Source organism: Capra hircus, chromosome 18 (assembly GCF_001704415.2).
Source record: "Capra hircus breed San Clemente chromosome 18, ASM170441v1, whole genome shotgun sequence".
NCBI classification, from domain to species: Eukaryota; Metazoa; Chordata; class Mammalia; order Artiodactyla; family Bovidae; genus Capra; species Capra hircus.
The window spans coordinates 58,236,627-58,263,233 of record NC_030825.1 but is presented as its reverse complement, the minus strand read 5'-3'; the positions used below and the strand labels follow the sequence as shown (position 1 = coordinate 58,263,233).

The 26,607-nt window shown below is 43.9% G+C and overlaps 1 protein-coding gene across 1 annotated transcript in view; it reads left to right on the top strand.

The window, feature by feature from the left end:
• LOC108638075 (protein ZNF738-like) overlaps window positions 1-26,219 on the top strand; it is a 132,978-nt gene extending 106,759 nt beyond the window's left edge. Inside the window, exons 2-3 of the mRNA XM_018063198.1 lie at window positions 16,011-16,138; window positions 26,175-26,219. Coding sequence (XP_017918687.1) covers window positions 16,011-16,138; window positions 26,175-26,219 — 173 coding nt within the window. The remainder of the gene's footprint in view (window positions 1-16,010; window positions 16,139-26,174) is intronic.

Sequence of the window (26,607 nt, the reverse complement as noted above, 5' to 3'; positions counted from 1 at the left end):
ACACAACATTGCGCATATACTAAATGCCACTAAACCGTTCATTTAAAAATGGTTAATTTGATTAAAATTAGATAAAGAAACAAGGGGATTTCTCTGGTGGTCCAGTGCTTGAAACTCTCACAGCTAAGGCAGGGATGAGGGTTCCATCCCTGGTTGGGGAACTAAGATCCGCACACTCTGCGGCAAAGCCAAAAGATAAAAAAGTAATTTATTGGTTAATTTTATGTCATGAGGATTTTCATTAAAATAATAATAATTTAAGCTCAAAGTCATTCCGCCAGGATTCAGGCACCTGTTTCACCACTTAAGCTCTTGCTACTGCCACTTGCTCCTGCATCCAATGGGGATGACAGCGTTTCTTGGCTTGTTTGGTTGTTTCGTGGGTTCAGTGAATTCGCGTCCATAGGCACGGTGCTCTGCGCTCAGTGAGCCCACAGAGACAGTCAGCTCCCGGTGGCCAATCAGAGCGCACCATACAGCCAGACACTGCCCAGGTAACCATTCGACTGGAGGCTATAAAGCCGGGGCACTCTGAGCAGGTGGGTGTTTGCATGGTTATGGGGAAAGGATGTTGACACGTGAGTTAGCAAAGGAGAAGTATGAGGCTTATCTCAACTCTTCACGGCAGGCTTCTGTTTCAGTTCCCTCCTCCCCCGTCACCAGTTTCCACTGAGTCACCAACTCCCAGATCTGTCCCCTTGTCTCTATCCCAGCGTGACCTCTCTCCCCTGAGCCTTAAAACACCCCCTCTCCTCAAAACCTGAGCTCCAGTCTCACTCCCTCCAGCCCATCCCCACCACCAGCAGCAGAGGGAGCAAACACCCAGCTCCAACCCTGTCCCTCCCCTCCTCAGTGTCCTTCCACGCCTGCCCCTTTCCCTCAAGATGAAGCATCAACCTCAGTGACAGTTATCTAAGAGCGTTCACACTCTCATCATCATCTGCCCTGCCCCAGCTCTCAGCCACCCCCTCACATGCCTCAGCCACATCACTGCCACTTTCTAAGGACTTTGCACCTCTTCCTGTCTCTCCAACCCTGGTTCACATGGTTCCACCCCACTATAGTATTGCCCCCTCTCTCCATCTTTGTGATGCATGCTTATCCTTTGAGACTGGGTCTACGTTTCCTCAGACAAGCTATGTTCCCTGCCTTACACTGTCCCCACCCCTGCAGTTGCCCACGGGTGGATAAGAGTTTGGTTTGTCAGCCTCTGCACTGTTGATACGTGGGCATTTGGGGCTGGACGATTCTTTGTTGACGGGGTGGGTCTTGTGCACTGCAGGACATCAGTAAACATCTCTGCTCTCTACCCATGAGATGTCAGGAACTTTCAATGTCCGGTTTCAACAACCAAAAATGCCCATTAGCAAATGCCCCTGGGAGAGTGGAAAGCCCCAACCCCCAGCTGAGACCCAGTGGGTTACAGTCTCCCTTCTCTGCTTTCACAATGGAATGGCAAACTTTCCCCAGTTCTTCTTTTTTAAAGTTACCGCAAGCACCATTTCTTTACTCCTGGTCAGTTTCAAAACCATGAAGTGTATTTCAGTTCCTTTCCTTTGCCTCGCGTTCAGGAGGGGAGTCTTGGGAAGTTTTTACACTGCCTCCTCGTTCCTTTGTTCCCCAAACTTTTTTTGGTTGCTGTCTTTCCCAGTGTGCATGAAACGCTAAGAAAAACTGAGAGAAGAAAGATACAGTTTCTGTCTCAAAGGAGTTCAAGTTCATGGGGTAAGGGTTGGAGAAGGAACAGAAATATATAACCTGTTTAAAACACAGTGTGATGAGGCTCTTATCCAGAAGGACATTGGGGATTAAGGGAAAAGCAGGAGTTGGCCAAGCAGAGTGAGAGGTGACAGGGTGGTGGTTTGGGCCAGGGTGGCAGTAGGACAGCTGGTTAGAAGTGGCCAGACTTTGAATATATTTTGGAAAACGGCACCAACAGGATTTTCTGACATATGGAAGAATAGTCAAGGTGGACTCTTGTAGGGAGAATTCCTAACAAGGTACTTTCACAGCCTTGAGAAATTTCATAGAAATAGCACCTGGAAGAACAGCATATATCAAGAAACTGTGTTGATGATTTTTTTTTCATGGTTTTCTTAGAATAATAGCCTTGTTACAGACCCCAAGGCCAGACCCAGAAGGGAGTGTGACTGGCATCATGAAAGCGTGGACCTTGGAACGCCGGGTTGGCGTTAGGTAGGAACACTGCCTACACACTTGCTGAGTGCTCCCGAGACTATCCCAGTAGGGAATGGGGTAAAAACAAGGAGATCTGGACTATGTCAGTATAGTGTCTTAGGAAAGATAGATCAAAGAAAGTCTTGTAGTCTGCAATCAGGAATAAAAGCTGGACTCAGAGTGGACTCTGCACCCCAGTCCAATAGAGGCTGTAGGTCCCCTGACCCACTGCACCAGATTTCGCGTTCTGTTTTCATTCTCCTCACTTGCTCCCCGACCTTTAGGGCAACAAACTTTGAGGTCTTGATTCTTGATTTCCTCCTGGACGTGATTTTATTTGATTTAGAGACGTTTCCTAAATTTTAAGTGATTCACTTTTTACCTTTTTGCACAAGATGGGGGCTGCGTTGCTGCGTGTGCACTTAGTCTTGTCCGACTCATTGTGACCCTATGAACTGTAGTCCACCAGGCCCCTCCGTCCATGGGATTATCCCGGCAAGAATACTGGAGTGGGTTGCCATTTTTTTCACCAGGAGAGCTTCCTGACCCAAGGATCGAACCCACGTCTCCAGCATCTACAGGCAGACTCTTTACCACTGAGCCACATGGGAAGTTCTGAGTTGAGGGTGAGTTGGTATAAACATTTAATAGTAATTTGTACAGTACAAATAGTGCCAGTTGGCCAAAGAATGTGGGGAGTTTATATAATTTCTATACTCTCGAAAGTTGGTGTGGAGAAAGATAAACTTGAGTTTGAAATCCATCTCTAACTGTAAATTCTCACTGTAAGTGAGAAATAGATTTAAGGGCCTAGATCTGATAGATAGAGTGCCTGATGAACTATGGAATGAGTTCGTGACATTGTACAGGAGACAGGGATTAAGACCATCCCCATGGAAAAGAAATGCAAAAAAGCAAAAGTAAGCAAAAGTAAGGCCTCTGGGGAGGCCTTACAAATAGCTATGAAAAGAAGAGAAGTGAAAAGTGAAGGAGAAAAGGAAAGATATAAGCATCTGAATGCAGAGTTCCAAAGAATAGCAAGAAGAAATAAGAAAGCCTTCTTCAGTGATCAGTGCAAAGAAACAGAGGAAAAGAACAGAATGGGAAAGACTAGAGATCTCTTCAAGAAAATGAGAGATACCAAGGGAACATTTCATGCAAAGATGGGCTCGATAAAGGACGGAAATGATCTGGACCTAACAGAAGCAGAAGATATTAAGAAGAGGTGGCAAGAATACACGGAAGAACTGTACAAAGAAGATCTTCACGACCCAGATAATCATGATGATGTGATCACTAATCTAGAGCCAGGTATCTTGGAATGTGAAGTCAAGTGGGCCTTAGAAAGCATCACTACGAATAAAGCTAGTGGAGGTGATGGAGTTCCAGTTGAGCTGTTTCAAATCCTGAAAGATGATGCTGTGAAAGTGCTGCACACAATATGCCAGCAAATTTGGAAAACTCAGCAGTGGCCACAGGACTGGAAAAGGTCAGTTTTCATTCCAATCCCAAAGAAAGGCAATGCCAAAGAATGCTCAAACTACCGCACAATTGCACTCATCTCACATGCTAGTAAAGTAATGCTCAAAATTCTCCAAGCCAGGCTTCAGCAATACGTGAACCGTGAACTCCCTGATGTTCAAGCTGGTTTTAGAAAAGGCAGAGGAACCAGAGATCAAATTGCCAACATCCGCTGGATCATGGAAAAAGCAAGAGAGTTCCACAAAAACATCTATTTCTGCTTTCTTGACTATGCCAAAGCCTTTGACTGTGTGGATCACAAGAAACTGTGGAAAATTCTGAAAGACATGGGAATACCAGACCACCTGACCTGCCTCTTGAGAAATCTGTATGCAGGTCAGGAAGCAACAGTTAGAACGGGACATGGAACATCAGACTGGTTCCAAATAGGAAAAGGAGTACGTCAAGGCTGTATATTGTCACCCTGCTTATTTAACTTACATGCAGAGTACATCATGAGAAACGCTGGACTGGAAGAAGCACAAGCTGGAATCAAGATTGCCGGGAGAAATATCAATAACCTCAGATATGCAGATGACACCACCCTTATGGCAGAAAGTGAACAGGAGCTAAAAAGCCTCTTGATGAAAGTGAAAGAGGAGAGCGAAAAAGTTGGCTTAAAGCTCAACATTCAGAAAACGAAGATCATGGCAGCCGGTCCCATCACTTCATGGGAAATAGATGGGGAAACAGTAGAAACAGTGTCAGAGTTTATTGTTTTGGGCTCCAAAATCACTGCAGTTGGTGACTGCAGCCATGAAATTAAAAGACGTTTACTCCTTGGAAGAAAAGTTATGAGCAACCTAGATAGCATATTCAAAAGCAGACATTACTTTGCCGACTAAGGTCCGTCTAGTTGAGGCTATGGTTTTTCCTGTGGTCATGTATGGATGTGAGAGTTGGCCTGTGAAGAAGGCTGAGCGCCGAAGAATTGATGCATTTGAACTGCGGTGTTGGAGAAGACTCTTGAGGGTTCCTTGGACTGCAAGGAGATCCAACCAGTCCATTCTGAAGGAGATCAACCCTGGGATTACTTTGGAAGTTCAGTTCAGTTCAGTTCAGTTCAGTTCAGTTCATTTCAGTCACTCAGTCGTGTCCGACTCTTTCTGACCCCATGAATCGCAGCATGCCAGGCCTCCCTGTCCATCACCATCTCCGGGAGTTCACTCAGACTCAAGTCCATCGAGTCTGTGATGCCATCCAGCCATCTCATTCTGGGTCGTCCCCTTCTCCTCCTGCCCCCAATCTCTTCCAGCATCAGAGTCTTTTCCAATGAGTCAACTCTTCACATGAGGTGTCAAAAGTACTGGAGCTTCAGCTTAGCATCATTCCTTCCAAAGAAATCGCAGGGCTGATCTCCTTCAGAATGGACTGGTTGGATCTCCTTGCAGTCCAAGGGACCCTCAAGAGTCTTCTCCAACACCACAGATCAAACGCATCAATTCTTCAGCGCTCAGCCTTCTTCACAGGCCAACTCTCACATCCATACATGACCACAGGAAAAACCATAGCCTCAACTAGACGGACCTTAGTCGGCAAAGTAATGTCTCTGCTTTTGAATATGCTGTCTAGGTTGCTCATAACTTTTCTTCCAAGGAGTAAACGTCTTTTAATTTCATGGCTGCAGTCACCAACTGCAGTGATTTTGGAGCCCAAAACAATAAACTCTGACACTGTTTCTACTGTTTCCCCATCTATTTCCCATGAAGTGATGGGACCGGCTGCCATGATCTTCGTTTTCTGAATGTTGAGCTTTAAGCCAACTTTTTCGCTCTCCTCTTTCACTTTCATCAAGAGGCTTTTTAGCTCCTGTTCACTTTCTGCCATAAGGGTGGTGTCATCTGCATATCTGAGGTTATTGATATTTCTCCCGGCAATCTTGATTCCAGCTTGTGCTTCTTCCAGTCCAGCGTTTCTCATGATGTACTCTGCATGTAAGTTAAATAAGCAGGGTGACAATATACAGCCTTGACGTACTCCTTTTCCTATTTGGAACCAGTCTGATGTTCCATGTCCCGTTCTAACTGTTGCTTCCTGACCTGCATACAGATTTCTCAAGAGGCAGGTCAGGTGGTCTGGTATTCCCATGTCTTTCAGAATTTTCCACAGTTTCTTGTGATCCACACAGTCAAAGGCTTTGGCATAGTCAAGAAAGCAGAAATAGATGTTTTTGTGGAACTCTCTTGCTTTTTCCATGATCCAGCGGATGTTGGCAATTTGATCTCTGGTTCCTCTGCCTTTTCTAAAACCAGCTTGAACATCAGGGAGTTCACGGTTCACGTATTGCTGAAGCCTGGCTTGGAGAATTTTGAGCATTACTTTACTAGCATGTGAGATGAGTGCAATTGTGCGGTAGTTTGAGCATTCTTTGGCATTGCCTTTCTTTGGGATTGGAATGAAAACTGACCTTTTCCAGTCCTGTGGCCACTGCTGAGTTTTCCAAATTTGCTGGCATATTGTGTGCAGCACTTTCACAGCATCATCTTTCAGGATTTGAAACAGCTCAACTGGAACTCCATCACCTCCACTAGCTTTATTCGTAGTGATGCTTTCTAAGGCCCACTTGACTTCACATTCCAAGATACCTGGCTCTAGATTAGTGATCACATCATCATGATTATCTGGGTCGTGAAGATCTTCTTTGTACAGTTCTTCCGTGTATTCTTGCCACCTCTTCTTAATATCTTCTGCTTCTGTTAGGTCCAGATCATTTCCGTCCTTTATCGAGCCCATCTTTGCATGAAATGTTCCCTTGGTATCTCTCATTTTCTTGAAGAGATCTCTAGTCTTTCCCATTCTGTTCTTTTCCTCTATTCCTTTGCACTGATCACTGAAGAAGGCTTTCTTATTTCTTCCTGCTATTCTTTGGAACTCTGCATTCAGATGCTTATATCTTTCCTTTTCTCCTTTGCTTTTCACTTCTCTTCTTTTCATAGCTATTTGTAAGGCCTTCCCAGATAGCCATTTTGCTTTTTTGCATTTCTTTTCCATGGGGATGGTCTTAATCCCTGTCTCCCATACAATGTCACGAACCTCATTCCATAGTTCATCAGGCACTCTATCTATCAGATCTAGTCCCTTAAATGTATTTCTCACTTCCACTGTATAATCATAAGGGATTTGATTTAGGTCATACCTGAATGGTCTAGCGGTTTTCCCTACTTTCTTCAATTTAAGTCTGAATTTGGTAATAAGGAGCTTATGATCTGAGCCACAGTCAGCTCCCGGTCTTGTTTTTGTTGACTGTATAGAGCTTCTCCATTTTGGCTGCATAGAATATAATCAATCGGATTTCAGTGTTGAGCATCTGGTGTTGTCCATGTGTAGAGTGTTCTCTTGTGTTGTTGGAAGAGGGTGTTTGCTATGACCAGTGCATGTTCTTGGCAAAACTCTATTAGTCTTTGCCCTGCTTCATTCCGCATTCCAAGGCCAAATTTGCCTGTTACTGCAGGTGTTTCTTGACTTCCTACTTTTGCATTCCAGTCCCCTATAAAGAAAAGGACATCTTTTTTGGCTGTTAGTTCTAAAAGATCTTGTAGGTCTTCATAAAACCGTTCAACTTCAGTTTCTTCAGCATTACTGTTTGGGGCATAGACTTGGATAAGTGTGATATTGAATGGTTTGCCTTGGAAATGAACAGAGATCATTCTGTCGTTTTTGAGACTGCATCCAAGTACTGCATTTTGGACTGTTTTGTTGACCATGATGGGTACTCCATTTCTTCTGAGGGATTCCTGCCCACAGTAGTAGATGTAATGGTCATCTGAGTTAAATTCACCCATTCCAGTCCATTTAAGTTTGCTGATTCCTAGAATGTCGACGTTCACCCTTGCCATCTCTTGTTTGACCACTTCCAATTTGCCTTGGAAGGAATGATGCTAAAGCTGAAGCTCCAGTACTTTGGCCACCTCATGCTAAGAGTTGACTCATTGGAAAAGACTCTGATGCTGGGAGGGATTGGGGGCAGGAGAAGAAGGGGACAACTGAGGATGAGATGGCTGGATGGCATCACGGACTCGATGGACTTGAGTCTGAGTGAACTCTCGGAGATGGTGATGGACAGGGAGGCCTGGCGTGCTGCGATTCATGGGATCGCAAAGAGTCGGACACGACTGAGTGACTGAACTGAACTGAACTAACTATATTGGGGTTTCCATGATGGCTAAGATGGTAAAGGATCTGCCTCCAATGCAGGAGACCTGGGTTCAGTCCCTGGGTTGGGAAGTTCCCCTGGAGAAGGGAATGGCTACCCACTCCAGTATTCTTGCCTGGAGAATCCCATGGACAGAGGAGCTTGGTGGGCTACAGTCCATGGGGTTGCAAATGAAAACAAACAGGTTATTGACTAAGAGCTTGCTGTAGTGTGAGAGCCAGCAACCACCATTTGCATTTGGCAGACACAAAGGCAGGTGGAGCAGTGGGAGTCCTTTAGAGTGGAAAAAAGTGAGGGAGTGTCAGCAGTGATGGGAGATGATTGTAATCACGAGAAAGCTAGAGGTTAGCACATTCTGTAGTTGTATTAGGCAGCATATTTGGTTTTCTTTGGTTGGTTTTGAGCTGGACGCAGGGGCAAATAATAAGGAACTTGATATTTGTGGACCAACCTCTGACTGTTCTGGGCTGTCATGCAGCTGTGATTTGGATTCTTGGACTAGTTGCTGGTAATTGAGGATCAGAGTCATAGATGTCATATGGCTGAGACTTGAGGGTCGTATACAGTCTGGCTATTGTTTCTGTATATTCAGTCTCTCAGGTTGTTGGCGGGGGTGTAAACGAGACGTGTATGTGAAACTGACAGACATATGTGCTAAGTCACTTCAGTCATGTCCAACTCTTTGCGACCCCATGGACTGTAACCCACCAGACTCCTCTGTCCATGGGATTTTTCAGGCAGGAATACTGAAGCGGGTTGCCATTTCCTCTTCTTTCCAGACATATAGTAAACAGTACTAAATACTAGTTTAAGTTAAAGATTTTTTTTAAATCTCATTATGGCCTAATTAGGTGATCCTTTCTTTTTTTCTCTTACTAATCCATCAGGAAAAGAATTTATCACCAGTGTAATACGTGAATATGAACTTATATATCTAACAATAACAGGATGTGCATAATTAAAATTGAAAATCCTACTTCATTTTTTCCTTAATCACTGCTCTCGAGTTGCATCTCTCAGTCATGTCTGACTCTCTGTGACCCCATGGACTGTAGCCCACCAGGCTCCTCTCTCCATGGGATTCTCCAGGGAAGAGTACTGAAGGGGGCTGCTGAAGGCAGGACAGGGTGATCAGAGAGCAGGTGGGGGGCTGGTGGAGGATGAGGAAGCCCATCAGATATTAAGGGTAAGGGATTTTAGTTAAACTGACTTCCCTGGTGGTCTAGTGCTTAAGAATCCACTTGCCAGTGCAGGGGACACAGGTTCCACCACTGGTCCAAGAAGATTCCACATGCCAGAGGGGCAACTCAGCATGTGTGCCATAAGTACTGAAGCCCGTGTGCCTAGAGCCTGTGTTCCACAACAGAGAAGCCGCTGCAATGAGAAGCCCGCATCCTGCAACTAGAGAAAGCCTGTGTGCATCAACGAAGACCCAGTGCAGCCAAAAATTAACTAATTAATTAAACTTAAAAAAAGAATTGGGATAAAGGGGACATTGATGGGATCAAAACAAAGATCTCAGTGCAGCACTCTGGGAGACTGGGTGGACCAGGGGGAACCCTGGATTGTCCCCCGGCACTGAAGGACCTCGATCAAGTCTGCTCTATCTACCCTTGTTTGGGGGGATTTAAAAAGCCACAAGACAGATAGGACAATGAGAAATCTGAATGCAGATCACCTGAGGTGATGGTCCCATAATCTAATCAAGATAAGGATTCATTAAAGGGCCTATGTTCCTTGGCCCCACTTCCAGCGGGGCACTCAAAGCCATATGCACATTAGCAATAAAACGAAGACATGTTTCTGGGACTCATACTCTGTGATTCTAAAACTTGTTGTTCACTCAGTCGTGTCTGTCTCTTTGTGACCCCCATGAACTGCAGCATGCCAGGCTCCCCTGTCCTTCACTATCTCTCAGAGTTTGCTCAAATTCATGTCCATTGAGTCGATGATGCTATCTAATCATCTCATCCTCTGCCACCCCTTTCTCCTCCTGCCTTCAGTCTTTCCCAGCATCAGGGTCTTTTCCAATGAGTCAGCTCTTCATGTCAGGTGGCCAAACTATTGGAGCTTCAGTTTCAGCATCAGTTCTTCCAATGAATATTCAGGGTTGATTTCCTTTAGGATTGGCTGATTTGATCTCCTAGCAGTCCAAGGGACTCTGAAGAGTCTTCTCTAGCACCATAATTTAAAAGCAACAATTCTTCATTGCTCAGCCTTCTTTATGGTCCAATTCTCACATCCGTACATGACTAGTAGAAAAGCCATAGCTGTGTCTAGTCTGACCTTTGCCGGCAGAGTGATGTCTCTGCTTTTTTAATACATTGTCTAGGTTGGTCATAACTTTCCTTACAAGGAGCAAGTGTCTTTTAATTTCATGGCTGCAGTCACCATCCACAGTGATTTTGGAACCCAAGAAAATAAAATCTGTCACTGCTTCCACTTTTTCCTCTCCTATTTGCCATGAAGTGACGGGAGTTATAGTTGGGTGGGGAAGCTATGGAAATACAAGAATGATGAAATTAAGGTGAGAGTTTGGATGAAGATTGGAATGTTTGAACAAATTTCTTGGGAAGTCATTGTGTCTCCTCCTTTACCTCAATGTATTAATAAATAGATACCCTGTATGAGTGGGGAACATTTCCCCTTTCTAGTATTATTAAACAGGAGATAGACAAATCCTCCCTTCAACAAAAATTGATTGGACATAATAAATGGGAACCAATAAAACTGCCCAAACCCCTAGAGGTTGTTAATTTGAAAAGTACAGAGTGTCTGGTGGAAGAAAGACATTAGAAGCCCAGTGTCTGATTGGCCTATTTGGATTTTGGAGGACATGCACATATTGTACATCAGGGATTGTTGCTAGCCCCCATCTATAAAATTACTGGAAAGAAGTCTCGGAATCCTTATGCAGACCGGAGTTTATGGCAAAAGCCAATGAGCTCCACAGTGGTGGCTGCTGGAATATTTTACCAGAAATCAACTGAGACCAACCCAATGTCTGAGGACATAAAATAACCCTGGAACCTGAAATATCCATGATGTCTTTGGTAATGCTTGATTAAATTGCTAATGAGAAAGGTCATGCCCAGACCTGTTTCTTCATTCTGTCTCTTTCCCAGGAATCATTGCATAATTATTGCAGAAATGGCCTAAAGAGGGAAAGGAGTTGTCTGCGGTTCCCCAATGAATCAGTGTCATTGCCGCCATAATCGGCACTCAAACCCAGGGCTCCTGCTCTGAAGTCGGTGCTTTTCAAAAAAAAAACACAAGTGTGTGTGGGAGGAATAGTTTCAAGAAAGGTGAAATTGATGTGAACATTTTATCAATGACTATCAAACAAGTTCATTTCTAAGCTCTGCACAGGGCACAGAGGTCTGCTTGATATAGGATGGGATGTCAAGGGGGAGCTGGGTGGGGGAGGGATGGATTGGGAGTTTGGGGATTCGCAGATGCAAACTATTATAATACAGAATTGATAAACAACAAGGCCCTACTGTGTAGCACAGGGAACTATTTTCAGTATCTTGTGATAAACCATAAAGGAAAAGAATATGAAAGAGAATATATATATTTATACATATATATGCATAATTGAATCTCTTTGCTGTACAGCAGAAACTAACATTAAATTAGCTATACATCAATGAAAGAAAAAAAGATGTGCAGAGCTAGGCTGTGCAGGGTTGGCATAGCAGCTCTACAAGGCCATCAGGGAACTAGGCGTCTTGAATTGTTCTACTAAAGCATCCTTAAGTGAACATCACCATGAGTGGCTTTCTTCCTTATGGTTACCTCATGGTTGCCAAATTGCTGCTCCACCTCCAGTATCACCTTCATATTCTAGGAGGAAGAAGAAGGAAGTGACAGGAAAGAGGAAAGGACAGTATCAGGAAAGCAAAAACTTCCCCAAGAATCCCCAGCTCACTTCCACTAAAGCAATGTCACACGGTCCCCTCTTAACTGCAAAGGAGGCCAAAGTAGTGCTTTAGCAGGCAATATTGCTTCCCTAAACAGGTTGAACTTGTTGAGTAATGAAGAGCAGGGTAGGTTACTATCTGGCATCTACACAAAAACAAATCACTCTGTCATGAGGAAAAAATCACTTCTCCAGAAAAGAACAAATAACGTCACTTGATAGGGGCTTCCCTGGTGGTCCAGTGGTTAAGACTCCACCTCCCAGTGTAGGCAACACAGGTTCCATCCCTGGTCTGGGAACTAAGATCCCACCAGCTGCGGAGCAAATACATGCCCTGTAGCCCGCCTTCTGCAACTGAGACACAACAAATAAATAAATTAAAAAGGAAATCACTTGATAATTCTGGGAAGGAAGAGATTACCCACTTCTGATTGGGTAGGGCAATCAGGAAAGGCTGCATGGAGGAAGCTGCGTTGAACTCAGCTGTGAAATTGAAGAAGGATTTGAATGTGAACAGAGGAGAGTTACAAGATGAAAAACTGGAGGATCCAGAGCAGGGGGTGGCTCGGGCTGCAGGGATGTGAAAAAAGAGGAATTAAGGGTGTAGGGTGGGCTTCCCTGATGGCTCAGCAGTAAAGAATCCACCTGGAATGCAGGAGATTTGGGTTCCTTCCCTGGACCAGGAAGATCCCTTGGAGGAGGAAATTGCAACCACTCCAGTATTCTTTTTTTTTTCTTAAATTAAATTTTTTTTAATTATTCTTTTACTTAACAATACTGTATTGGTTTTGCCATACAATGACATGAATCCACCACAGGTATACATGAGTTCCCAATCCTGAACCCCCCTCCCACCTCCCTCCCTATATCATCTCTCTGGATCATCCCAGTGCACCAGCCCCAAGCATCCTGTATCCTGTATTGAACCTAGACTGGCGATTAGTTTCTTACATGATAGTATGCTTGTTTCAATGCCATTCTCCCAAATCATCCCACCCCCTCCCTCTCCCACAGAGTCCAAAAGTCTGTTCTATACATCTGTGTCTCTTTTGCTGTCTCACATACAGGGTTATCATTACCATCTTTCTAAATTCCACATATATGTGTTAGTATACTGTATTGGTGTTTTTCTTTCTGGCTTACTTCACCCTGTATAATCAGCTCCAGTTTCATCCACCTCATTAGAATGGATTCAAATGTATTCTTTTTAATGGCTGAGTAATGCTCCATTGTGTATATGTACCACAGCTTTCTTATCCATTCGTCTGCTGATGGACATCTAAGTTGCTTCCATGTCCTGGCTATTATAAACAGTGCTGCGATGAGCATTGGGGTACACGTGTCTCTTTCAATTCTGGTTTCCTCGGTGTGCATGCCCAGCAGTGGGATTGCTGGGTCATAAGGCAGTTCTATTTCCAGCTTTTTAAGGAATCTACACACTGTTCTCCATAGTGGCTATACTAGTTTGCATTCCCACCAACAATGTAAGAGGGTTCCCTTTTCTCCACACCGTCTCCAGCGTTTATTGCTTGTAGACTTTTGAATCACAGCCATTCTGACTGGTGTGAAATGGTATCTCATTGTGGTCTTGATTTGCATTTCTCTGATAATGCCACTCCAGCATTCTTGCCTGGAGAATCCCAGGGGCAGAGGAGCCTGGTGGGCTACAGTCCAAAGGATGGCAAAGAATCCGACACGATGCAGTAGGGCACCAAGGAATCAATGTGGGTTAAGCATCTACAGGCCAGATTCTGGCCAGGCTGTGGAGGTAAGCGGGGGTGTGGGCCAGAGTGTAGGGTTGAGGGCGAGGATAGGAGCTCATTAGGGGGGTCTGAAGAGCTTCGAGCACAGGAGCCATCTGAATATAGTTAGCACACTGGGAGTTTCAAGATTAGTCTGTGTTTCAGCATTTGTTAATCACTCTCCATGGCCTGTCTCCCCAGGTGGTGAAAATGAATAATCTGGAGGTCAGTGGTGGAGGAGAGACAGGCAAATTCTTCATTCCTCCCAAGTGACCCAGATGGAAAGTTCAAGATCAAGGGCAACTCTTCAGGGGGAAATGACCCCTTTCCTCCAGTAACCCCAATCAGCTCCAATGGCAAAGTACATGGAAATGCTACAGACCGATTCCTCAGTAATGGAGACCTTGAGGAGTGTGACTATCCATTATTAACCCACAGTCTCACTGGATGGACCACGTGTCCGACCTGTTCTACGGAGAGTGAGGCAGTTTCATGGTGTTCTTACTCAGGAATCAGCATAGCAGTCTTTGCTTAAGATGAATGCCCAGTCGACGTCCACCGGGATGGGGAAGAGGAAAATCTAAAAATGTTCATTGAATGGGTGGTACTTGGTCCTGAATTGAGGCAGGAACACAGTAAACCTCAGGCATTCGTTGTCTGCCTTTTCCAGCAATGATAGTGTGAGATGGGCTCAGGGAGTCTCTCTGTTTTCCAGACTAGGGAAGAGTGGAAGGGGAAGTGACTTGCCAGGAGCATCCAGACAGTGATGGAGGGAAAAATCTGACCACAGGTGGAGCTGGAAGGGCCAGAGCTGGGGACACAAGGAAGAGAGGAGCTGAGGGTGGGAAGTCTAGCCTGGGTGGGGGTGGATGAGGGATCACAGGCAATGCAGATCCTCAGGAGACTCCTTTGCTATCCGTCTGGAAAGTTGAGTGTTCCAGTTCAGGCCAGACGAAGAGAAAGGGTGAAGGACAATTGGTCTGTGAGGCCTGACTCCTCTGGACGTCCAAACAACATTTTTTTTTAAAATATATCATTTTGTTTATTTATCTTTGGCTGTGCTGAGTCTTTATTGTGTGGGCTTTTCTCTAGTTGCAGTGAGCAGGCTTTTCACTGCGGTGGCTCCTCTTGCTGCAGAGCGCAGCACCTGGGGTGCCTGGCCTTCAGTAGTTCTGGCTCATGGGCTCAGTTGTTGTGGTTCCTGGGCTCTAGAGCACAGGCCCAGTAGTTGTGGTGCACGGGCTTAGTTGCTCAGCGGCCTGGGATCGAACCTGTGTCTACAGGAACCTGGCCTCCTTGGGTGAGGATAACTTCCTTCCAGAATCCTTTATCTACCCTCAGGGTTTTGGTTCCTGCATTTCTAGAATATCTCCTAGATTTTTCTGCTTCTTATAATAGAGTTTCAGATCCCTGCTTTCTAGAGGTAATGGGAATACGTGAGTTGAGAGAGACAGACTGTTAAGGGACCAGACCTGAGCCATGACAGGCTCAACAAGCTATACTAGGCCTAAGATTCAGATTCTTGTAAAACCTGAGTCATAATTCCGGGGAACCACACCCTGGGAAAGTCCTCGATGGCATCAAACCTGAGCCAATCTGGATAGGGATGCGGGATTTGAAAATCACATGCGCGCATATGGCTCAGCCAATCATTACCCGCCAGCTGTACTAAGAACCTCCTGTATAAAAGCAGCTGTGATTCAGAGCTCGGAGCTCTCATCAAGACTTCACTGTGCTGGATGAGATGGGAGCCCTAGCTCGAGCTAGCAATAAAACCCCTTTATGTTTTTGCATTGCTGTGGACATCTTATTCTCTCAGTTTTAGCGACTCGGACTTTGGGCATAACACAGACTTCATGATGATTCATTATGATTTTTAACCTTCCTCTCCACTGAGATAATCTTCATCCTTCATACTAGATTGGTGCTAATACTCTAAGTTCCATGGTATAAATTAGTGGCACCCTCCTCTTCAAATCAGATTTCCACCACTTACTTTTTTCCACCATTTACTTTCTGCCTTAGTAGTACTGGACCAGAATCTCAGGATCTGAGTTTTATGTATTTGTTAGTGTTGTAAATGGAGAAGGCAATGGCAACCCACTTACTCTTGCCTGGAAAATCCCATGGATAGAGGAGCCTGGTGGGCTGCAGTCCATGCAGTTGCTAAGAGTCAGACACGACTGAGTGACTTCACTTTCACGCATTGGAGAAGGAAATGGCAACCCACTCCAGTGTTCTTGCCTGGAGAATCCCAGGGATGGGGGAGCCTGGTGGGCTTCCATCTATGGGGTCGCACAGAGTCGGACATGACTGAAGTGACTTAGCAGCAGCAGCAGCAGTGTTGTAAAGGTGTTTTAATAAAGCTTTGGGGGAAATCATTCTCTAGGCTGTGTTAACATTCTACCACAACTTTTCTTCTCATCTGAATAGATACTGCTTTGGAATCTGATGAGTCTCTAGCAAAACAGACATTCCTTTCTCTGATGAGCAGGTGCTGTGATCTCTAAGCCAGACCCGGTCACCTTTTTGGAGCAAAGAAAGTTTCCTTGGAATGGAGGGAGAATGGAGAGAATAGCCACACACCCAGGTAGTTGTGAATGGATGGAGCCGATGACTCAGGTGAGAGGTCCAAGGATCCATGAGGAAGTCATCCTTTGTCATGTGGTTTGGGAAGATCTGCTTCAGTGGAAATGATTTTGGAGAAGTCTGGATTTAGTTCCCTCAGTGTCATAGAGGGTCAACTCTAGCCTCATTCTTGGCTCCTTGATCTTTCTTCTATTTTTCTCCAGTGATTACCTTTCACATTCACAGTGAGAACCAAGGTTCTCTTCTTGGCCTGTGACATCCTGCCTGACCTGATGGTTCTTCTGCCGGGGGCCAGCGTGAGGAACTCTGCCCATGGCAAAGGTCATGAGGAAGGAGGCTTGGCATACGCAAAGGCGTGATCAAGCCTCAGGAAACCCTCTGTTCCCGAGCATCTAACCCCAAAACCAGAGTCTGTTTTATGCTCTCACCTACACCTCTGACTTTACAGGGGGTCTCCCCCATCACCATTTCTCTCGGAGAAGGAGTAAACGTGCAGCTCCAAGTCAATAAAAATTCCTGGGTGTGACAAGAGTGTTTCAGCTTATGGGCTCCTCTGAAGGTTATCTAGCCTGCCTGTATAGGTTTGTCCGGCCACATGTGATTGTTTACAGCCTCCCAACCTGAGAGGCATGAGATGTTTTAGACTTACTAAAGGCAAATTCTTTTGGGAAATTGTCAGTATAGTGGATTGGTTAGGAATTATATTGGTGAAGGGTTTTTTCATTTGTTGTGCCAATAATTGCTGCTAATTCCCTGCCCTGGGTGTGACAAGGGTGTCTCAGGTCAAACCTCTCTGCTGACAGACTAGCTTGTGTGACAGGATTATCCATACTCCTGCCACTACTCACATGACTGTTTACTACCTCTCAACCTTCTCTGGTGGCTCAGAGGTTAAAGCGTCTGCCTCCAATGTGGGAGACCCGGGTTTGATCCTTGGGTTGGGATCCCTGGAGAAGGAAATGGCAACCCACTCCAGTATTCTTGCTGGAGAATCCCATGGACTGAGAAGCCTGATGGGCTGCAGTCCACGGGGTCACAAAGAGTCGGACATGATTGAGTGACTTCACCTACTTTACTTTTACAACCATAAACAGCACAGAGAGTTTTGGAGTATTTTGCAAGTCTTAATTAGCATAGGGCTTTTCTCATTGTTAAGTCAATGATTGCCGCCAGGCCTCCATATCCTTAGGCACCTGAGAATATATTAATCAATGTATTTGGAATATAGAAAAGGAAATATAGTAGTTTTTAAGGTTAGCAATACTAGACTTTTTGAGTTAATGAATTTTCTCTTTTGTAATAGATTACTGTATGTTGTTATAAATCACTGTGTCCTTGCTATGTAAAAATGTAACTTTATCACTATCTTAAGACTAAATAGATCTTAAGGGGAACATTGGTGAAAGGATTTTCATTTGTTGGGTTGATGTTTGCTGCTAAATCTCCACGTTCCCTGCTCTTATAATGAATATAACTAGCATATAGAAGAAATAAGTATTAACCTTTAAGATTAATCATGTTAACCTTGGATTAAATAAATTCCTTTCTTGATTGTAACACTACACCCTCACCCTATAGGAATGTGACTTTATCTGGAGGGTGGTGCCTGGTCTAAGAAAAAACACTCTTGGAAGAATTAAGTTTTTTGGTTATCAGAAAGAAAGGATCATAAAATGTCAGCAGGTCTCATGGCCAGAAGGTGATGTAAAATCCCTAAAACCTTTTTATGTGAAGCACCTGATTTTGATAAAGGTCAGGACTGCTGACCCCCGTGTGACTCTGTATTCATCCCTATGTGTAACAAAAGGTATATAAGCAAACCCCAAAATAAAGAAATTGGATTAGTTTCCGGAAAGACTGATTCCCCCATGTCTTTTCTTTCTTGCTCCCCGTTTTTCTGGCTGAATTCCCATCTGGAGCATGGATGCTATTCCACATAAGCCAAGTTATTCAGCCTCTTTTTCTCCACTAATTTTTCTACTACACTATCCGTTTCTAACCTCTCTATATATCTGTAACTAAATATGTACTTTTCCAAGGACGCCGACTCCATCCCCACCTTCGAATCACCCTGGATCCACCGGGGCTGGACCCTGGCATTATTCCATTTCTTGGGGATTCTAGGAAGACTCTGCACAGTTTTGAGTAACTATGTTCAGTTAGTTCAGTTCAGTAAATAAGTCATGTCCAACTCTTTGCGACCCCATGGACTGCAGCATGCCAGGGCTTCCCTGTCCTTCACTGTCTCCCTGAGTTTGCTCAAACTCACATCAGTGATGCCATTCAACCATCTCATCTGTTGTCCTCTTCTCCTCTTGCCCTCAATCTTTCCCAGCATCAGGGTCTTTTCCAGTGAGTCAGCTCTTCGCATCTGGCCAAAGTATTGGAGCTTCAGCTTCAGCATCAGTCCTTCCAATGAATATTCAGGGTTGATTTCCTTTAGGATTAAACTGATTTGATCTCCTTGCTATCCAAGAGACACTCAAGAATCTTCTCCAGCACCACAGTCCCAAAGCATCAGTTGTTTGATACTCAGCTTTCTTTATCATCCAACTCTCACATCCATACATGACTACTGGAAAAGTCATAGCTTTGATGATACGGACCTTTGTTGGCAAAATGATGTCTCTACTTTTTAATACACTGTCTAGGTATGTCATAACTATTCTTCTAAGGAGCAAACATCTTTGAATTTCGTTCAGTTCAGTTCAGTCGCTCAGTCGTGTCTGATTCTTTGCGACCCCATGAATCGCAGCACACCAGGCCTCCCTGTCCATCACCAACTCCTGGAGTTCACCCAAACTCATGTGCATTGAGTCGGTGATGCCATCCAGCCATCTCATCCTCTGTCGTCCTCTTCTCCTCCTGCCTTCAATCCCTCCCAGCATCAGGGTCTTTTCCAAAGAGCCAACTCTTCACATGAGGTGGCCAAAGTATTAGAGTTTCAGCCTCAGCATCAATCCTTCCAATGCATGGCTGCAATCAATTTCTGCATAGATTTTGGAGCCCAAGAAAATGAAATATAACGCTTTTCATATTTGCCTCATATATTTGCTCTTTTAAATGCTCTGCTTCTGTTCCTAGACAGAAGTGTGTGAGTGGAGTCATGGACAAACTGCCAAACTTCTAGGAATACTGGGGACAGATAGTATTTGCTTTCTGCTTTATAATTTCCAATCCCCTGCAAACTACACATATGACTTGATAAATTTCATACTCAACTGATTTCTTCACTGCATAAGGGACCTCTCTCCAGTGAGAAATACAAACCTGAAGATTTCTCCAAAGTTTGGTTTTCCTTTGTACAAACTAATGTCAACAACATTAAGCATATCTGCCCCATTTCCACAAACCTAAAATACTTTTATATTTATTCAACTCATGGAATTTTTAAATTGTTGACTTGGGAAATTAGAACATTTACCACCTAAATGTTTGTGATTAATTCTCACTATTAAACTTTTTAGATTATATAAAGAATTTTTTTTAATTAAAAAAATAATTTGAGTATAGTTGCTTTACAATGTTGATGTTAGGTTATGCTGTACTGCAGAGTAAATCAGTTATATGTATGCTGCTGCTACTAAGTCACTTCAGTTGTGTCTGACTCTGTGTGACCCCATAGACAATAGCCCACCAGGCTCCCCCGTCCCTGGGATTCTCCAGGCAAGAACGCTGGAGTGGGTTGCCATTTCCTTCTCCAATGCATGAAAGTGAAAAGTGAAAGGGAAGTCGCTCAGTTGTGTCCAACTCCTCGCAACCCCATGGACTGCAGCCTACCAGGCTCCCCTGTCCATGGGACCCTCCAGGCATGAGTACCGGAGTGGGGTGCCATTGCCCTCTCCACCAGTTATATGTATATATGTATATATATATATATGTGTGTGTGTGTGTGTGTGTGTGTATGTATATAATCCCTGGAGGAGGGCATGGCCACCCATTACAGTATTTTTGCCTGGAGAATCCATGGGCAGAGAAGCCTGGCGGGCTACGGTCCATAGAGTCGCAGAGTCAGATGTGACTGAAGTGACTTAGCAGCATGCACATATATAATATTTATCCACTCTATTTTAGATTTCCACACCATTTAGTTCACCATAGAGCAATGAGTAGAGTTCCCTGTGTTAAATTAAACAAGAATTGAGACTTTAAAAATTCCACCATATTTTAAGCTCTCAATTCTTGTTTGATTTCTTAAGAACGGTTACTTTGTTAAGTTTATCTTGTTTGTTATGAAGCTTACCAGGACTGTGTCCCATACGTTCTTACTTTCTGATTAATTTTATATCAAGATCATTTAAGATGTTAGATATAAAACATTTACTAGAACAAGCCAAAATAAAAACACTTGTGTGAAGAACTGCATTACACAATTCGTAGGCACCTTGCATGGTGAAAATGTTTGCTTTGTAAATTTAAGATTGCTGAGGAGGAGGCAGCAGCTGGGGTCATGAGATCGCCCTGCAGTCCATGTGGTCACAGAGAGTCGGACACAACTGAGCGACTGAACTGAACGGACTGTGCTGGGAGCTCTCGCTAGTGCCTAGTGAGGCAAAGGCTGGAACACACAGACAGAGGATGGGATGGCGGCCCTGCCCTTGGGGCATCACTCAACAACGCTGCTCTGCTTCTCTGGTGGTTCAGGCTTCCTCCACAAGCATTCCCGTTTGCAGAGCTCCTCTCTCCCTCCTGCCCACTCAGGTTGTCTCCTCACAGCCAACCCCAGTCCTCTGCCTGGATCTGCTCTCCAAACCCCACATTCCAGCACCCAGCCCTTGTGTGCAGCGGTGGACACCCCTCTCAGGCTTGGGGGGTAGGGCTGTGGTTAGTACCATCTGTAGAGGTCTCACTCTGTCCTGCCTCCCTCTAGCTGGTACTGCCTCCTCTTCCCATAAGAGAACGAGGCTCCCTTCATCCCAGTGAGCTCCCCCAAGGGTTGCAGGTCCCATCTCACTTCCTCTCCTCACCAGTTTCCTTCTTGTTTCTTTGGTCCTACCTGGCTATGAGAGAATCTTTTTTGTCCTTTTTGGTGTCAAGGTCCTCTGCTCGTGTTCAGCAGGGGCTCTGTGAATATTGTTCCATGACAGATGTATTCTCGATGTGTCTGTGGAGCGAGATGAACTCCATGTCTTCCTAATCCTCTGCCGTCTTGACTCCTGTGTCTGTTTTATCCCTAACCTAGCTAAGCAAGTATCAGTTTTATGTAAGTTGTAAAGTAGATTCCCTGAGAATAGTAAGTGGTGGAATACCTTGTTATTTGCTTTCAGCTGTGTCTTTTCAGGACATGCAGGGTTTGATGCCCCAAAAGCCAGGCTTAGAAGATTTATTCCCCAAGAAAAGTTAATAATATATGAAAGATTTCACATTGGAAATTTACATTTAATGAAAGGGCATGTGAAATACTGAGAGGATGTTATGATGGACATAACCAAATGAGGACAGCTTCTCATAATATAAACATTACTGCCAAAAGAAAAGGAGGATATGAACCAAACTGGGAAAAATAGCCCGTTTCAGTCATTAATGTCGGCTGAGAAGTGTATGTTTGTAAGCAAAGACCCATGCTTTTTTGAAACGTACATGTTCTCTGAAAGGAAATATGGAAAATCTGGAAAGTCACCTAATCTATACTGCAAATACTCATTCAAACCTTTCTGAATGCAGGTTTCAGTTTAACACACAGTAAAATATGTCTGAAAACCAGGTATTTAAAATTTAGGTTAACAATTCCCAGTATAATCAATTTGAGGGATCTTTTAGCTAGAGTTCAATATTCTTCAACCAACAGCTATTTTCTCTTTGTTCCAAAATCTGTAATGTTGCTTATTTTGAAAGAGACTAATCCACCATCATGGTTGAAGACATATCACAGTATACTTAATGTGAAAGAATTTTTCACGTGTAATAAAATGGGGAAAGCTTTAAGCAAGAATGCTACCTCCAACAATCACAAGAATATCTATAGGGAAGTGAGAAGATTTTCATGCAATGAAACTGGGCATAATGTTGACTGAGACTCAAGTCTTATGAAACATCAGGGACCTCAATCTTCAGACAATGATTTTAAAAGTAATAAATGTATGAATATCTTTTATCAATGATCACATCTTTCTCTATATAAGAGAAATTAATCTTTAAAACTTATTCAACAGCAGAGTATTCAAAATCCACAGAAGCATAACAAGTGTAATAAATGTGGTAAAGTCTTGCTAAACCATTACATCTAAATAGACATAGGAGAATTCATACAGGAAGGCAACATTTCATATGTACAGAATGTAGCAAAGCCTTTAACCAGTACTCATATCTCACTCAGCATCAGCGAATTCATACTGGAGAGAAGCCTTATAAATATACGTAATGTGGAAAGGTTAATCTGATATCCATTCTTGCTAGACATTTGAAAATTCATGTTGGTAATGCAGAGAAGACTTAAATGTACAGAATGTGGCAAGGCCTTTATGCATTGCTCAAAATTTATTCAACATAAGAGAATTCGTACTGAGAAGCCTTATAAATGCACAGAGTGTGGCAAAACTTTAATCATAGTTCAACTCTTAATAGGCATCAGATAATTCATACTGGAGAGAAACCTTATAAATATAAGGGTTGTGGCAAAGCCTTTAACCAAATTCCTAGCTTTATTCAACATTGGCGAATTTGTACTGGAAACCATTCCGATGTAAATAATGTGGCAAAGCCTTTACCCAGAGCTCAAGTCTTCGTCAACATCACAGAATTCATCCTTCAGAGAAAACTTAAAACTTAAATGTAAGGAAAGTGGCAAAGGCTTTCATCAGAGTTCTCACCTCACTAGACATCAGAGAGCACGTACTGGAGAGAAACTCTAGTAATGTAATAAGTGATGAAAGAGGTTAGTCCTAAATGTACACTTTAGTAACATGAGAGCATATCTGCAGGAAAGATATGTGATGATGTAAAAAAAAAAAGTAGGAAAGTTGTAATAAAAATCAACTCTAAATAAATATCAGAGAAGGCATACTAGGAAGCATTTCATCAGTTCCTCTTTCCTAAATTTCCTCTGAAGGAGAATTACTGTAGATAGCAATCCATAGTTAAAACACAGAGAAAATTGACAGGTTAGAATGGATCCCAGGATGAAGGGTTGTGTGTGGAGTGAAACAAGTATTAGCAATGTATTCTTGTTGTTTTGACATATTTGAGGTTATTTGAAAACCAAACAAAAGTAACTCAACTCTCAAAATACTACATGTTATGGTTTGTTTCTACTGTGTATGTGAACTCAAGTTTTTGATGGTTGCTGACTCAGTGATAAGAGAATCCCTTCCATCTGAGGTAGGAACCATTGGTATTTGTTCTCCATGAAGGACTGCAGATGCTGACTGCAGCCATGAAATTAAAAGACGCTTACTCTTTGGAAGAAAAGTTATGACCAACCTAGATAGCATATTCAAAAGCAGAGACATTACTTTGCCAACTAAGGTCCATCTAGTTAAGGCTATGGTTTTTCCTGTGGTCATGCATGGATGTGAGAGTTGGACTGTGAAGAAGGCTGAGCGCTGAAGAATTGATGCGTTTGAACTGTGGTGCTGGAGAAGACTCTTGAGAGTCCCTTGGACTGCAAGGAGATACAACCAGTCCATTCTAAAGGACATCAGCCCTTGGTGTTCTTTGGAAGGAATGATTCTAAAGCTGAAAGTCCAGTACTTTGGCCACCTCATGTGAAGAGTTGACTCATTGGAAAAGACTCTGATGCTGGGAGGGATTGGGGGCAGGAGAAGGGGATGACAGAGGATGAGATGGCTGGATGGCATCATGGACTCGATGGACGTGAGTCTGAGTGAACTCTGGGAGTTGGTGATGGACAGGGAGGCCTGGCGTGCTGCGATTCATGGGGTCGCAAAGAGTCAGGCACGACTGAGCGACTGAACTGAACTGAAGGACATTAAGGACATAGTAATATAACATGTACATTGAACATCTAAATGGAGGTGTTTGTCATTGGTGTCAAACAACCCTGTAGGTCACCATGATGTAATTGTTGAGGGAATAATTTCACATATTAAAGTCAGACAGAGGCTTGTTCTTAATTTTCAGTGTCACTGGCTTTTTAAGGATAATACAAATGACAGTTCACTGAAATTTTGATGTATTTTTATAATATCAAGAGAAGTCATGAATATTAATTGACATGTTTGAAATAAAGACTTCTCTGATACCCTGGAAAAGTATGGGAAACCCTTCCCAGAAAAATCATGTAATTAATCTATGCCTCATTGATTAAATGATTAGCCTTCCTTTTGTAACCATAGAAAGTACAACTCTGAGACCATTGTATCAGAAAAATGAATATCGTTGTCTATGCTTGTAATCTGTATTCTAATCAAGGGTCACACAGTGGATTGTAAAAGGTTTTGTTCTGACTACGTGTGATATTCATACATGTTAATGAATAAAACTGAATGGTTTCTGGTGATACAGTTGCTGTGTAATGAATGAAGTGTTTACCTACCACTGACATTAACCTCTCCACCTTATTTAAGGTTGCAGGGAAGAATGCGTAACAGTGAACTATTAGGTAGCACAGTGGGATGACATCTGTTACTGCCCTTTAGCCTCATATAATTTAATCATGTATTTCCCATCATTTATCCATTGTACTTTTTCCCCCTCTCTGTAACTGCAGGGACATTGTGATGGTTCTAATAAGAAGGATCATACAGAGTATTGTTGAGAGCTTCCCTGACTGCTCCGTGCTGTTGCTGCCTCAGCGTCTGTCTGGGGAGCAGGCAGCTTGCAGGTCCTTGAACTCACACCAGCCAATCCTGTGAGCACCTCCACTAGATGACCCCCTTCCTTGATTGAGATCAGCAGTCTTGCTGAAGCCCAGGGTCTACTGCACATGCCCCCCCCCGCCCCTTCAATGACACCCTCAGAGCTCACCAGAATCCTCCTCCTCTGGTTTGAATGGATCCATCCACGTTCAGCCTGGGGAGCCTACAGCACTTCACCCAGGGTCCCTTAGAAAGGCCTGAACCCCAAGAACTGAGCTTTCTCTGCTTGGTTCTAGGCTGACCTCCCTCAGAATTTCCCACCCTAAACTCTCCCCTCCTGAGATGTCTCAGCTGTGCTGAGTGAGAAGGCTCAAGCTCAGGGCTCCTGAGTGTGGGTCTTGGGGAAGAAGCATCAGAACAGAGAACCTGCTAAGGATGTATTTAATGACCTCACCTCAGACCTGCAGATTCATAACTTCTTAGAGTGGGGACCTGACCTCGAGGGGTTCATATTCACTGAAATGGTTCAGAAAGAATCTGAACAATTGGCCAAGTGATTTCCATCTGTTTCCCATCAGGGTCACGTGACCAGTGTTAGGAAAGGACCTCCCTGGTGCACGCCCCACAGAGTTCTCTCTTGGTCCTGTGGGGGCATCCGTGTGGTGTGTAGAAAGTGCTCCAGGGGACTCTCAGGGGAGGCCTGGGTTAAGGAGGTGGCTCCTGGTCCATCTGTGAGAGCTGAGGCCTGGCTTCAGTCTGAGGAGAGGCTGCAGGGTTGGTCTAGCTGGATTTGGACTGGGGAAGGCAGTCAGCTCACATCATCTGTGTGAGCAGAGGGTTAGGAGTTCTCTCTGAGGAGAGAACAATCAAGAAATAAGTTCACAGGCTGGTCTTCAGGTAGGAGGTGATTGTTCCTGAATCTTTCCTGAGACAGGACAGGAGGTGGGTCTTTTCAGCTTTTCAAGTCCTTCTGTCTGTAGGTGAAGTAGTTGCAGGTTAAAGAGCTCTGCGGATGCCTTTGAAGGTATTTTCTCAAGATGCAGAGGTGTGTTTGCTACATAACATCCCCAGAGAAGACAGAGCAGGAGGAAGAAGAGGAGGAAATGGCAGCTTCTCAGGTCCATGTTCTGTTCCGGGCCTGGGGCTGTGTCTGGTTTTCCGCCTGAAATGCCTAGACTGAGAATCCGCAAACCTTTAGTTCTCTGCTTCTAATTTTTCTGCCTGGGGTGTTTGTTATCCACTTCTTATTTTTTCCTTTTCTTCTTATCATAGTGAAGACCGGCTCTTTAGACTACCTCTCCCTTGTGTCCCAGATCCTGTTCTCCATTGTCTCTATCCTGGCTCTCTATAGAACATGATGAAATCCCAACCTGAATGAGCTACTTTCAGCTGGTGAACATATTCCCTTTGTGAGAGATCAACACGGAGAGGCACTGGTATCCGAGATTCCCACTGGGATGTGGTTCAGTGTTGGGATCTTCGGGAAGTAGGGGAAATGCCATGATGAGTTCACACGTGGATACAATTCAGCTCTTTAGGAGTTAGAAAATGCCCTTATATATTGAATCAATTCAGTGATCCAGAATTTTTCAGACAATGCGCAGAATCGAAAAGAAAACTAGGAGACACTGTCCTCTGTGATGCTAAGGCGTACAAGTTAAACACACTGTTAGGATACAAAACAGAGGAAGTATATATAAAATGAATTTGCATAAAACTGATATCTGCTTGTTAGGTTCAAGTTAT